This window comes from Canis lupus, chromosome 6 (genome assembly GCF_048164855.1).
Source record: "Canis lupus baileyi chromosome 6, mCanLup2.hap1, whole genome shotgun sequence".
Classification (NCBI taxonomy): domain Eukaryota; kingdom Metazoa; phylum Chordata; class Mammalia; order Carnivora; family Canidae; genus Canis; species Canis lupus.
This window is the reverse complement of record NC_132843.1, coordinates 63,723,860-63,739,470: the sequence shown is the minus strand read 5'-3', so window position 1 is coordinate 63,739,470 and position 15,611 is coordinate 63,723,860. Positions and strand designations below refer to the sequence as shown.

Below are 15,611 nucleotides of genomic sequence, written 5' to 3'. Positions count from 1 at the left end.
ATAGCATCAAGTGCATGACTTGACACTTCTTTTGCTCTGCTTGGGTGTGAGGAGGTAAGGGCCTGTACTACAGTGGGAGGGATGGAGAAAAAGGAGTGGGAAGATATCCAAAGGAAACACCTAGAGACTGTAATAAATTGTCTACAAGATTGGAATGGCTGGAAAAGGATGATAAGGGAATGAAATAAATAAAAAGCAAACGCTGAGAATTTGGGGAGCGACCTTGGGTGGGGTGAGGAATGTATATTTACCTAAGTTAACTAGAGTTATCTCCTTTGTGGTTTATCCATAAATTCTCTTTCAGTCTTTATTAGTGGCCCAATAGAGGTACAAAGGCTCTGATAAGAGGTGGGCAATTGCCTTGTTTTCTCTTGACTTTCCTGCATCTTTTCAAACCTTAAAGCATTCAGCTAGCTAAGCAGAAAATGGACAACAATAAGTTTGAATCCTTGCCCCCATCTCCTTCCTTTATCTTCCAAAACACTGTCACCTCAGGTAAAATAAAATATGGAGTTCCTTACGGAACCCACTAGAAATTATATAAATTAGCCCGTATTTCAGCCTGAGGAAGAAGGCCACTTCCTCCTGGAAAAAAACGAGGATCTGAGAAGAGCTGGCTTGCAAGGCAGGAGGGGGAAGATGGAGAATTTTTCCCCAGTTTCTTGAGCTGTTGATATCATGGATGTCCTTTATTTTACTCTGAAGGCTTTTGAGATTCCAGAACATTAGCAAACATATATGCACTGTATGTATAGCAAAGAGTAGTGTTCAAATATATATTTGAACAAACAAGTACGCGTTTTTTGTTACCTCCTTCAAAAAGTTCAGCCATGTGTTGTGCAGGGGGCATGCCTTTGGTCCTGCTCTTTGAGTGAGAATCAGAAGAAAATGGGCCATGTTGCCATTTCCTCCTTTAGCACCGGTGCTCCCCCAGTATTGGGGGGAGGGGTCACACCGGAATCCTAGTGCATTGCTGATCACACACAGCACAACGACACATGGAGATACAGGTTTGTTTTCCCTCATTCTCATCTCTATCTTTCTGTCCTTTCAGGTGCACACATCTTGACCAACTCAGCAGGAAGGTGGATTGTCTTTGGGTTTAAAGAAAAAAAAAATGTCCCTGTGTCTGTAGAGATGATTTGCAGTTCAGCCCGGCTGAAGCTGACCGAATGAGACTATGGGCTGTGCCTCTGCCAAGCATGTTGCCACTGTTCAAAATGAAGAGGAAGCCCAGAAAGGGAAGAACTACCAGAACGGAGATGTGTTTGGTGGTGAGTGCCATTGAACTTTAATCTTGACCTGTTGACCCAGGCCTTTCACTTTCTCAGGAGTGAATATTTGTAGTGTTAGTGGTGTTATATTTTTTGGGGGGCTGCTGGTAACAGGCTGATGAGATATGGCTAGAAATCAATGCAGATATTTTCCGTGGGGGCAATTTTCATAATAATTTATACATAGAGGATTTTGAGGAGCATTATGGAGGTTTTATATAGAAACTAGCATTTAAATCAGGTTTTAAATAACTAGTAGGACTTAAATAGTGCATAGGACAAGCAGCCACACACAGAGGTTCAAAGGTGGAGTGAATAAGGATTTGTAAATGAGAGGTAAGGTTTTTTTTAGGGTTTATAGTTACTTTTCATGTGAATTATAAACTTTCAGGTTAAAAAAAATACAAATACAATGAATTTAATAATCATCTTTTAACTTACGATGATTCAAAGTGACTTTAAACTATCCAGTGCAAAGATTACAACCTGCCAACCCATGGCCACATGGGTTGCAAATAATATTTTCTTTGGCTCCCAGAGAATTATGAAATAAAAAGCCAGGCAGCATTTAAAAATCAGGATGCTTCACATAAAACCCCAAATTGCTTCAGAAAATCTGGCAACACCAAGTCTGCATTCTCTGAGGCAACAGTCAGTGGGTTGAGGTAGCAGTGGTCCCTTGCGTCAGGCTGTGGCCTCCAGGGAACCACTGAGCCTACCCTGGAAAGTTCATCTAGTCCCGTTCAATCATGAATGTTACCTACCTGGCCATTTACAGACTTTTGAGTTTGCCTGGTCATGAGTTTGTTCCTTAGAAGATCAGGTGTTGCTCTGGTGCCACATGGCTATGAGTTAGCCCAAAGTTCCAGTTAGGAAGCTAGATATAGCCATTCTGCTGAATTCCTTGAATAGTAATAACCCACTACTTGGTCCATGCCTGGCACTCCTGTTCGTAAAAGTACCTCTCCTTCGCTAAATAACCACATTGAAATAATGTTTACATGTAAACAACTGAAGCGGCTTTGTCCAGTCACTGTCCAATAATCCTCCTGCATTTTGGTCCATCGTAATGGTTGTGTCCATCCTTGGTAGAGAATTGGGATGCTGTGGGAAGACTCATGCTCTGCTAAAAGGGAGCTAGTATATATGAGAGGAGGATTTTGTGTTGTGTCATTTCAAGGAAACGTATGTGTTGCCTGGAACAAATTTGCTTCTGGCCGTGACTGCCTAGAAAATTCAGGACTGTGGAGAAGAGTCACATGTGAGCATCTAAATAAAACTCAAATTCAGATCACTGAGACCAGTTTCTGGGAAAAGAGTTAGTTCATTGGAACTAGAATCATTCTGTCACCCTCAAACACTTCACTTTTAAGAGACTGTAATCTCATATCGAGGATTTGTTCAAACTAACTTCTACATGATACTCTGTTGTCATTATCGTTTTTGAAACAAGACTACCATTAATGGAGCTGCCACCATATGTCAAATCTGCAGAAACATTTACATTCATTTTTATGGTGAATTTTCACAACAATCCTGTGAAAGATGTGCCATCCCAGTTTTACATATTTGGAAGCTGAAGCACAGAGAGATGAACTGGTCCCAGGTTGGCCGGCTATGAAGCCACAGACCCAGGTCTCTCTGACTCTTCCAGAATCCATGTTGCTTTGTCGGTGTCATTGCCCGGTGCCCTGGTGACTCCCATTGGTCACTCATTCTTCAATGCAAAAAGGTATTGACTGGCCTGTACTTGGTATGCCAAGACCTTTTGCTAAAAGCCGCAGAGGGCACAGAGGTAAATAATACGTAAACCTCCCTTTCTAGGACTTAGTAAGAGGATGAGGAAATGTTATGAAGCAGAATAAGCCAAATACCAGGAAAGGAAAAGACATACATCATAGGTAAGAGTTAGGGGGATGGAGAGGCTGTCTTAAAAGGTGGGACCAGAGCAGATTTCTCACAGAGGTGACATCTGAAACTGGCCTTAGGGGACCCGAAGAATCTAAACTTGTTGGATGAAGGGTGCAGGGAGGAACTAAAAAAAAAAAGGCTAGAGATAATGTGAGACTTACTCGAGAATTATAGATGATCCAGTTTCAATGAAATATAAAATTTAAGTGAGAGAGAATTGGCTAGAAAACTAAGCTAGGGTTAAATTATAGAGAACTTTGAATACCAAATTACAATCTTTAGAAAGATAGACTGTAAGAGCCAAAAATCAGTGATATTTGGTATATTGTATTTATATACTGCCCAGCAATGAGGCTACCTAACTATCCAGCTGGTAATTTAGTTTCAGCTTTTATAGGCGAGGAGACTGTCTATTATCCTAAAGTACCATATGTATTTGGCAAATGTTGGCATCTAATAAAGGAGCCTTGTATTAGTCACCTATCGCTGGGTATTGGACAACCTTAAGATCTCAATGGCATTCAACAATGAGCGTGTCTTTCTTGATCACGAGTTGGTGAGTCAGCTGGAGTGGCTCTGCTCCATGTCTCTCTCTCATCTCCCTCCTGGGACCAGTGAGCTGCAGGAGGGGGCATGGTGGGGGGAGGTGGCATGCTCTTATTTTGCGGAAGGGTAAAAGTGCAAGCGATGCACAAGATGCCTCTTAACCTTGGGCTTATTGCTGGCACAGCATCACTTGCACCCACATTTTACTAGCCAAATCAAGTCACATGAATGTGCTCAAAGGCGGGAGAAACACATCTGACGGCCATGCATTCGTGACAAGGGTGTGGATGCAGAGAAGGGTCAAGAATGAGGGCTAACAATTGAGTCCACCCTGAGTCTGCCCAGTCATTGCTGGCTGCAGGGCTCCATGCCATTCATGCCATCGAGTGCAGTCTGTTAGCTTTTTTTCAGTCTCCCAATACTTATACTGAAGTTTTATTCACTCCATCATTCATCATCTTGTTACTCTTTCTCACATAAACATTTGCGGGTTTGTGGCATGGTGTTAGATAAAGCAGACAAGGAGGGCCAGAGTTTCTTGAACCCATCAAGGGAGATATTTTTTTAGTCCCACAGGGTTCTGGGGGCAGAATTGTCAGTGCAGCGTGAACATCAGTGCCATTATCTAGATGTTACTGAATGCGAGAGTTTATATATCTGCGTTTCTCCACTTGCATTTTAGTTTGCAGGCAGAGCAAGTGTTCAGAATCCTAGCATGATCACAGATGGTCACAGGTGACTAAGCAGATTTGGCTCACTTTTAACCACTTGATATCTCTGTCACCCATTGTTTCAGTAACTTACTACCTTATAACAAAGAGCTCCACAACTAGTGGCTTAAAACAAGTACTGATTTATTATTTATCACAATTCTGTGAGGTGCCTAGGGTTATCTGCCGTTTTTTGTCTGGGCTCAACCAAATAGCAGCATTTAGCTAGGAGCTCAGCGGGGCTCAAGCAACCAAGATGACTCCAAGGTTCTCTTTCCAGCTAGAAAGTCAAACTTTTCACGAAGTGGCTGGTTTTTAAGAGAGGAAGTAGAAACTGTCAGGCCTCTGAAGACCTACCTTTGAAAGTCTAAGAATGTCAGTTTTGCTCATCCTGTTGGTAAAAGCAAGTTTCAAGACCATCCCAGAGTCAAGAGAGCTAGAGGTCTCCATCTGTTGAGTCTAAGGAATTGTTGGGAGCCATCTTTGGAGACTCGTTACCTCAGGCACTGAGAGAGGCAGTGAGAATGCCATGACTAGGTTATATTCAAACCTGGACAGTTCCAGTCTGCTTTCTAAATCACTGCTCTGTTTTTCACTGAATAAAGTTGCCTCATTCACTTTTTAGAAGTCGTTTTTAAATGTTTAAAAAATGTTATTACTGCTTGTTGTTGAAGAGTTGACAAAGTCTGTGAAGGATGGCATATTTGAGGATGGCTCTGAAGTATGTGTCTCTGAGTGTGTACACACACACACATTTCAATCCTTTTCCTAAAGGTGTGAATTTAATTTCATAGCTTCTAAGGACACGCTGGGGAGCGTTGATAAACAGTGTGTTTTTACAAATGGTAATTTCCATTTTCATAAAGCAGTTTGGTCTCCATGACGTTGTGGTTATTTAGGAGACTGACCACTCCAAATATGTGTGACAGAGTATCTGTAGAATATTCCACCATAGAGGATTAAGTGACAGAAGGGCATCCTGGCTCCTAGATTTCATGGAATTCAGGAGATCATTGACAAGGGACTTTTATCACTGACATTTACCTGTAGACTTTCTTTCCTTTTAAATACTGAAACATAAAAAGTTCCAGGTCTAAAGTTATGCCTCACATACATGTAGCCTGTTCAGAAGTAAAACCCAGACCAGAAAGCTCCCTCCCTTCCCTCAGTGGTCAGGGCAGATAGGAAGAATGGTCAGCAGATCTGCTGAGGTCAGTTGGAGGACAGCTGAGCAGACTGCCAAAACCAGCTTGCAGAAAATGAGTGACTGATAGGTTCAAGTTATCATGCACTAGTTAAGCAAGTTCTAAGGGAAGCCAAGTGCTTATTGGATTTCTTTCAGTAGCCATTCACGTAGACTATTCAAGTAGGTGCAGGGGAACAGATTCAGGCCTTACTAGGAAAGTTAACACATCAAACCTGAGGTCCTCCTCTCTTCTGCAGCCCACTGAAAGGAGAGAAAGCCCTTTACTTACATTGACTTTACTATTTGCCTGAAGGTCACCACGTTCTTCCAATAATACAGGCTTTAATCTTGAAAGGGCTTTAAACTGGAGACTTTTGTGTCTTCTAGTTCCCAGCTCCTGTGAGTCTTGTGGCTCTCCCCAGAAGCTCTTGCCCTGCTGCCACCGCAGCCCCAAACCCAGAATAGCACATCGTCCTCTGAATGGATCTTCATTAGCCCCCTTGGTTGTTTGTTCATGTCTTTGGTTTCTGTTGTTGTTAGCTCTTAATTCTGATGGTTTCTTGCCCTGTGTTCAGATTCTGTCAGGTTTTTCTAAGTGCGCATGTTCATTCTCTTGCTCCAGAACTTTCTGTTGCACCTAATGCTTAGCCAGTAAAACCCTAAATCCTTAGTGAACATGCAAGGCCTCTCAGATAGCTCATACGCACCTTGGCAGCCTTGTCAGACTCTGTCCTTCATGTCCCCTGCTCTTTTGCCAGGTTGGACAGCTCACACCGTGACCTCAGACACACCTGACTCCCGGGCCCTCTGGTGCGCCATGACTTCTGCTTGGCATGGGCCCTTTCTTCTGTCTTCATTGTTTTAAATCTTGCTGTTCTCCCAAACTTCACCCAAACTTGCATGAAGCTTTTCTAATACTTTGAGAAAGTATCTCTTTCCTGCCATCTCAGAATACCTTTTACATACTTACGTATTTGGTTTATTTCTTTATATGTCTCATCTCATTAATTGTGTATATGTATCATCTCTCTTAGGAGCCAGTTAGCCGCCTGAAGACAAGGACTGTCGTTCTTGAGAGAAACCAGGGTTCCTAGAACTCTGGTTGCTGGAGGCAGAGAGATTGTTCGGGGATCACATTGAGCCCTGCCCACGCCAGCTAGGTAGCCGAGTTTGGCTTAAGGACTGAGAGAGTCTGAGGTTTATAAACACTCCCTTAAGTGGAGGTGCTTAGATTATTATAGTAAATTCTTCTGGAATAGCAGAATAAAGCTTGAATATAAAAGGAAAGCAAGATTTTGGCTACTTTGTTTCCCCTGGGCTCTATATTGTTGTGTAGCTTCAGTTAAGTTTTGATGCTCAGCTGTGTAAATTGGGAACCTATAATAGGATTGTGTGTGCGTGTGTGTGTGTGTGTGTGTGTGAGAGAGAGAGAGAGAGAGAGAGAGAGAGAGAGATGGTATTATCCAATCTGTTACCCCCTCTAAAATACTGTAGGGACCAACTTCACATGTTATGAGAAGATTACATAAGAGAATATTATCACATTCATTCAGAAAGTCAAAGCAGTTGAAGGCAAAGTAATAATTCACCATTTCTTTCTGTAGTAATTTCTGATTGCATGAAGTAAAGATTAATTAAAATTAATCTGCATTTGTGTTTGTCAGACAGTAACAGAAGAATGTTACCCTCTGTGCCATTTAGTACAGTAGCCTCTGGCCACTGTTGAATATTAAGCATGTGAAATATGCTTAGTTCTAATTGAGATATGCTATGAGTATGAAATACATACAGGATCTTAAGGACTTAGTATAAAAAAGAGTATAAAATAGCTCATTAATGATTTTTTATTAATCACATGTTGAAGTGATAGTATTTTGGATATATTGGGTTAAATAAAATACATTATTCAAATTAATTTCGTCATTTCTTTTTGCTCATTTAGTGGGGCTACTAGATATATCTAAAGTATAGATGTGCTCACCTTATCTTTCTGTTGGATGGTGCTGGTTTAAGTCACTGAAAGGTAATGTTGGTGTTTAGGGCTCCCTTTTCTTCCCAGTTTCAGCTTTGGAGTGTACTTATTCTGGAATGCAAGAGAAAAGGAGTGAGGCTGAGATAGGTGAGGAAGCAGGGTGTTGGGGTCCATAGACAGCTAGAAAGGCAGAGATGGGGCAGCAGCTTGGCAGATGAAGAGCACACTCTCTAACTTGCTAATCTCTCTGCCTTAATTAGTGGTAGTCTTTAGCTGCCTTTTGTGTAACTTCTTTTGCTGGCCCAGGGAAGTTTCTATTGACTTCCTAAATTGTTATTTCCCAAAGATCAGAGAGGAAATCTTTCTTCCCCCTTCTTCTTCTTCTTTTTTTTTTTTTTTTCAGTGAGTTGCTAAAGAACCTTAATGGCAGGAGAACTGTTTGTTGGGTTTGTAAACAGAGCCAGGTCATAGTCATGAAAGCTGAAAAAAAACTTTTTTTTAAGTCAAGACAAGTGAGTAACCTGGCCCTAGGTTTATTAGTCTTTGAAGACTCCACGTTTTGAGCTGAGCCTCAGAAAGGTCTCCATGGCTTGAAGCGTACATGGAGCTTGTGGAATTACAGAAGTCGGCCCACCTTGGCCATGGATATTCTCTTCCAGAGTAAAAGTGTTTAGCCCACTGCCTGACTTAGAGAAGGTACCTAATGGTTCCTAATAGGTGCTTGTTGCTTTGACATGAGACAAGTCTGTATATGAGCATGTAACCGTGATTGTGAGTTCTCTTGCTAGCTAGGGTTTCTCCCAGCTTCCCAGCCTTTTCTATTGTTTTTGGCAAGTAACATAACCTCATTAATGCCCGGGTTTCTTCATCTGTGATACAGAGATAATAATGGAATCCACCACTTGGGAGTCGTGTGGAGGATCAGATGAATTAACAATGAAAAGCACTTAGAACATTGTCTGGTGCATAATTAGCACCCAAGCATCAATTATAAATATGAATAGATTTGCCCCACCTCTTCAATCTTTCCCCTCACCCACCTCAAATATACCATGCTAAAATGTCCCGTGATGCAGAATTTAATCTAGCTGAGGTAGAGTCAGAATTTCTATTTGGAAGAATTTCCTGTAACAGAAAGTCAAGAAAACTCTATACTTTCTTTTTCTTTAATTTAAATTCATTTAGTTAAAATATACTGTATTATTAGTTTCAAAGGTAAAGTTTAGTGATTCATCAATTGCATACAACACCCAGTGTTCATTACATCATGTGGCCTCCTTAATGCCCATCACCCAGTTGCCCCAATCCCTTCTACCTTCCTCCCCTCCAGCAACCCTCAGTTTGTTTCCTAGAGTTAAGAGTCTCTTATGATTTGTCTCACTCTCTGATTTCATCTTATTTTATTTTTCCCTTCTTCCCCCTATGATCCTCTGTCTTGTTTCTTAAATTCCACATATAAGTGAAATCATATGATAATTGTCTTTCCCTGGTTGACTTATTTTGCTCAGCATAATACTAATATTTTTTTTAAAAAGAAAAATCCGGGGCTCCTGGTGGCTCGGTTGAGCATCAACTCTTGATTTCAGCTCAGGTCATGATATCAGAGTCCTGAGAGCAAGCCCTGTATCAGACTCCATGCTCAATGGGGATTCTGCTGGAGATTCTCTCTCCCTACTCCCTCAAATAGATAAATAAATAAATCTTTAAAAAAATATATCCAAGTACTATTTTTTCCTTCCCTTGCCATTAGTATCATGACCTGTTTGTTTAATGTTATATAGAGAGGTAAGCGGAAAAGTAGGACTACTTGTCACTTACTGCTTCAAGACAGCCTGACTGCAGGATGAGAGAGTCTCTGATTTCACAGACAGTGTTGGCAGGGACTTGCTAGCAGGGCCCTTGGTGGTGTCCCTCTGGTTTTATGTCTAGAGGGTTTCCTTCAATTGCTCTCTTTCCCCTCTTGATGCCTGGTCTTCTCTATAGCTTTCTGGAGCCCTTTTTCAGACAGAAACTAAGAAAGAACTTGGCTCTGGAGAAGGCAGTAGATGCTTCTGGTACTATCCAGTGAGAGGCACAGAGGACCAGAGCTGTGGGCAAGGCTTGTTTGTTGGGGGGAAGTTCTCAAAAAGTGACTCAGCAACACAAGAGAAGGTGGGAGGTTTCTTTACCCATAGCATTTCTCTTCTGAGTTATTTTCTCCTGAGTTACATCACAGAATTCAGAAATTAAAAACAGTGGCCTCTTCCTGGAATCCTGGCTGCTGTGGTAGAAAGGATGTGTTTTGCCATAAGCACCTGCCTGGTCCCACCCACCTGGCAATGCACACCAGGCAGCACCTGTCTGATGCTTAGACCTCATTTAGGTCCTGGGTCTCCTCTGCAGAGATGAGCACAGCACCTACCTTCTGTACCCAGAGCCTGAAATCTGGCTGTTTTCTTTTGCCCCTGAATGATGACATCAAAAATGCAACTATTAGACTCAGATTTTACTGTTTCTATTATCACTGTTATCCCCATTTGATACAAAAGGAAAATGAAGCCAAGAGCCATGCCAGTTCTCTTACCTAAAGAAGCAGGACTGCGGCTGGAAGTGAGGATACAGACTCTTGACTAAGGGAGATTACCTGTCTCGGGAGTAAGATATCTGTCTTTGCTATTAAATCTAAACCAGCCTCCACTCAGGAGTCTTGGGAAGTAATTGTTAACTGGCTGCTTGAGCTCAGCCTCAGCTTTTAACGAAGGATGTCTGAAGGCTCTTTTGTTATATTTAGGGCTATTTTCAGTAGTCCCGAAATTCACTCTCATGGTGAATGCACGGGCCTGAAATCTGGCAAATTGGTTTCAAATCCTGGCTCAGCTACTCACTAACATGTAACTTGGCAAATTACTCTCTTGCCTCAGCTTCCCCATCTGTATAGTATGGAGAGAATTAGTATTTACCTGCCTTCAGAGGACTGTTATATGATTTAATGTACCAGTGTATGTAAAGCCTGAAGAATAGGACTTGCTGCATAATACACACTGTGTAAGTGCCATTTGTTAATATCGTATTAGCAGCCTTCATTTCCCTTGATTATGCTGGGGGGTTGGGGAAGCATAACCTGTTCATTATATATATATGTGATTCTCCAAGCTTTAAAAGCTTATCAATTGGGGCATCCTGGGTAGCTCAGCAGTTTAGCGCTGCCTTCAGCCCAGGGCATGATCCTAAAGACCCGGGAGCGAGTCCCACTTCGGGCTCCCTGCATGGAGTCTGTTTCTCTCTCTGCCTGTGTCTCTGCCTCTCCCTCTTGTACTCTATTTCTTAAATAAATAAATAAATAAATAATCAATCAAATAAATAAATAAATAAATGATTTTTGAAAAAAGGTTATCAATTGTCCGTGTAATACTTATCTCTTTATTTTGTATTTTAGAATATTTGTGCTCCTATAATTTGTTTTTTTCCTGTTTTGACCTAAAACAGTTTAAGATAGGAGTAAGATAGGAGTCTGTGTTACCGTGTGTCTTTAAATCAGAAAACTAAAGTATATGATTTGAGTGGTGAATATAATATTCTGCCTCATTTTTATAAAAGCATGGTTTAAAAAAGAATCCCATCATAGAAGTTAACAAATATATTTTCATTTCTCACACACAAATCTGTGTGTGTGTGTGTGTGTGTGTGTGTGTGTGCGCGCACACGTTTTCCTACTCCTGGCTCTATCATGCACAGAGAGGAGGTTTATAGAAATAAGGACATTTCGGGGGATCCTTGGGTGGCTCAGCAGTCTAGTGCCTGCCCTTGGCCCAGGGTGTGATCCTGGAGACCTGGGATCGAGTCCCACATTGGGCTCCCTGCATGGAGCCTGCTTCTCCCTCTGCCTGTGTCTCGCGCCCCCCCCCCCAAATAAATAAATAAATAAATAAATAAGTAAGTAAGTAAGTAAATAAATCTTTAAAAAAAAAGAAATAAGGACATTTCTTTGTGAAGTGCTATGGAGAAGCCAAGGGACAACAGACATAAATGATGCCCTTGGTGACTGTAATTGAATGAATGCATCTATAACTAACTGAGATAAAAAGATGTACAAATTAGATACTATATCAACTCACATTTTATTCTTTAAAAATATGTTGTTATTTATAAATCTAATATTAAAAATTGAATTTCTTAACTCCTGACTCTGTATTAGAGTTTTTAAGATGAATCTAAAGATTAAACCATAAGATAGGGATCTGTAAAAGTACTATAAAAAATAAGAGTGTTTTTATAATCATCAGTTTGTAATGCCACAAAATCCCATACCATAAAAAAAGGTTGATAAATATGACTACGGAAAATTATCTGCACAGCAACAAACCAACCACCACAAATTAAGTTAAAAGACAAATGTCAAACGGAGTGAAAATAATATTTGTAATATAGATCAGGTTAATTAGGCTAGTATAAAAGGATTCTTAAATCTATAAGGAAAGAACTAATGCTCCAGTTGAAAAGTGGGCAGGGTTTGTGACCAGGCAGTTGAAAAGAAAAAATACAAAAGGCCAATAAACATGGTGGAAGAGTACGCAGCTTCTTAGAAATAAAAAAAAAAAAAAAAAAGACACTAAAGAAAGCAGAACAAAACCTTTTTCACCACTCAAATTGGCAAGATTGGGCATCTATCTCACACTGTAACTGGGAATTTGGGGTGGGGGGCTTTATATAGTATATGTGTGTGTGTGTATATATTATATATATATGTGTATATATATATGTATATATATTATATAGTAATGAGCATGCTCTTTGCCCCAGCCATCACACTTAACAGGAATTTATCATAAGGAGATAATTAGACGAGCATGCAAACCTAATATGCTTCAGAATCTTTCTCACTGATGAAACATATATCAGATAACAGCCATTGAAAATTAAGGTATTATGTGAAAAATATCCCATAGGAGAAAGTTCTGTCCATCACTGGAAATAGCCCCAGGCAATAGGGATTCAACCCATAGACTGTCTTGCCCAGGTAAACAGATGGAGTCTGATCAATGGCATTTGTTGGCTAGCAGTTCGTTCTGTGTACTAAGCACTTAATGACTACCTCACATGGTTAAGACACTGTGCTAGGCACTGAGACTATATAGATAAATTAAGCCTGGTCCCTGCTTTTTAGGAACTGATCATGATGCAATAGATGAGCATCTCAACAGAATGTCAATATTGTATGATGATCATGCAGAAGGGTCTCTTATCCTAGGAGTAGAGAAAGACTCTTAAAGAGGTTGACTAAGATCTCAGCTGAGTCTTAAAAGATGAGTAACAGACAAAAGAATAGAGGTAGGCCAGGAGTGAGAGGCTGAGAGTGAAAAGACTCAGGGGTGCTTTGTACAACAAGTATATCAAGAGGAGACTGGGAAGCTTTACCAATCCAGTGAGGGAAATAACTTTAGAGAATCTCACGTCAAAACAAGTGTCTTAAATATTTGGAAATTTTACACTGTAATTTTTTCCAAAATACTGAAGCTCATGCAGGCAGCACAGGAATCAAAATTATGTCAGAGATCAGACAGTTGGATGAGAATTTAGAAAATACTGGACAGATAGTCTAGAAGATTTGATGCTAATTCCTTAAGCTATATGAGTGGTTAGCCTCATTCGGTTTTAATAATCATAGACCCTGAAACACTAATCCCAGAATATAGCCTCATATACATGTTAAGACTTTATTATCATCAAAACACCTTCAAACCAGCTAAGACCCATGTGAGAATCAGAACATGACTCTGTTATTTATTATTGCACACTGGTGGTATCTTCAAAGTAGATTCTGTATGTGCCATGTCACAAGTAAATTCTTCACATGGGATGAAATAAATACAAAAACATGGGAATATCTATTCAGAAGCATGCGGGAACTCATTGCTGCAAATAAGCCCCGTGTCTTTGCCCCAATCATTAGAGAGGAATATTGAGACACAGTGGGAGGTAGTAATGGCATGTCCATCCCCCAGGACAGAGCAAGATTAAGTCACTCACCCAGCCATTCTTCCTAAGAGTTCAGCTGTTAAATATTTCTAGGTGAGTAGTTTGTGATCATAAATTGGTGTCACAGTTTAATTGTGTTTCTGATAACATTCTAGACAGAAAAATTGCTTCATCCTATTAGTAACCCCTAAAGCAGTAATCCTCAGTCAGTGATTGTTGTTTGGCTAGTTACAAGGTTAGAATGGTTCCAGTTCAATCAGTGTTTATGAACAGGACCTGTGCACTGGTGGGTGATGGATACAATAGAAGCAGAATGAGGTGAGTTGCCCACAAAGACTTTTTTGGAAAAGACACCATTTAGGCACAGGAAATAATTCAGCAAGAAACAGAGACTTGAAAACATATAACAAAGTGGTATACTGAGTGTCAGTTGTCTGTTGGACAATAGGTCCACAAATACTGTGGACAATGGAAAAAAGAAATACAGGCTGCTCTAGGGGTAGAGCAAAGAGTAAAATGTTATGGGAAAATAAAGACATTTCCCTCTTAGAGAAAAATCTAGCTACTCTTCAGTAAAACATCAGTCTTTTTTGATCATTGACTATGAGTTCCTTGAAGGTAATGCTTATAATTTTTTTTAATAATAATTTATTTTTTATTGGTGTTCAATTTGCAATGCTTATAATTTAATCACACACCACTCTTGCCTGATGTAACCAAGTGCCCAACGTATAAGTTGTTTGATAATAATGGACGGATATTAATAACAATGATAGCTATCACTTACTGGTGGGCTGTCATGCCCAGTTGTAGGTCAGAGAGTGGAGACCATGAGAAGTTATGTAATTTGCCTAAGTGTACACAGGTATTATATTAACTTGGAGTCTGGTCAGGAACTTAGTTAGCTATGTCTGACTTTGGAACTTCAGTGAACAAATGTGTGCTTTGAAAGGGGAAGGAAGGAAGGCACTCCATTAGGTGTGGTAAGGGAATTTTTAAAACATACAAGATCCAGTTCCTCTGTTCTAGGGACTTTCAATTTAATGGAAGAACAAGGCCTTGGATCACCTACCTCATCCTTTCTCATTCATCAAGCACTGATTTATTGAGCCCTGTTAGATGGGAGGCCTCTTAACCCTGGCCTGTTCCTTGTGCACTAATGGTAGCCCCCTGGCCCACGGCTTTCAGTGCCAACCTGACCACTGTGAATCATCCATGACAGTGAACCACAGGGCTTTGATGAAGGCACACAGATGTTACGGGTCATGTTTTGCATTGGATTTCTTTTTTGTTCTTGTTGGCAAAGAACCACTGAATACTGATGGGTAGATACCCCTCATATTATATCCTACTCCTGTTGCCTGGGATCTGGAAAACCTGTATCTGAGCCAAGGAAGGTCAAAGGCATGTCTTTTTGAGAGGCTTGGAACTCATCTGCGTGTCTGGTTCTGTCTGGCTCTGCAGTTCTTTGAACCCAGTGAAAACCTAATTGTGTCAAATAATCCCAAACTCTAGACTTCGGGGATATAAAGATAAGTGAGTTTACCATAGTAAATGTTTCATTTCCTTGTTTGGGCATATCTGTTTGTTCATTGTATTAAGTACTCTGATGTTAAATGGAAAAAGCTGGGTATGAAACTCATACATACAGAATAACTCTATATATCAGGCAATATGTATTTAATATTATGTGCATGGACTGAGAAGAATGCCTCTAGGTGTTTACCAGGAAAGGTGAATCATGGGGACGCCTGGGTGGCCCAGCACCTGAGTGGCTGCGTTTGGTTCAGGGCATGATCCTGGAGTTCGGGGATTGAACTCCCCTGCAGGGAGCCTGCTTCCCCTTCTGCCTATGTCTCTGTCTCTCTCTCTGTGGATAAATAAATAAAATTTTTAACAAAAAAAAGAAAGGTGAATCATGATTATCTCTGGGTGATACTGATTACCAGTGAGTCTTTGTGCATCTGTTATAGTTTTCAATATTCTACATCTCTTTCTAAAGAAGTTTTTAAAAAGAATTAAATGTTTGTTTTTTCAAAACATACTATGATGAACCT

At 40.5% G+C, this 15,611-nt stretch overlaps 1 protein-coding gene across 5 annotated transcripts in view; it reads left to right on the top strand.

The window, feature by feature from the left end:
* C6H1orf21 (chromosome 6 C1orf21 homolog) overlaps nucleotides 1–15,611 on the top strand; it is a 215,420-nt gene that overhangs the window by 75,567 nt on the left and 124,242 nt on the right. For all 5 annotated transcript variants that reach the window (XM_072830914.1, XM_072830910.1, XM_072830911.1 and 2 more), the window contains one exon: nucleotides 1,055–1,274. In XM_072830914.1, the coding sequence (XP_072687015.1) occupies nucleotides 1,181–1,274 (94 nt within the window). In that variant the 5' untranslated portion in view covers nucleotides 1,055–1,180. The remainder of the gene's footprint in view (nucleotides 1–1,054; nucleotides 1,275–15,611) is intronic.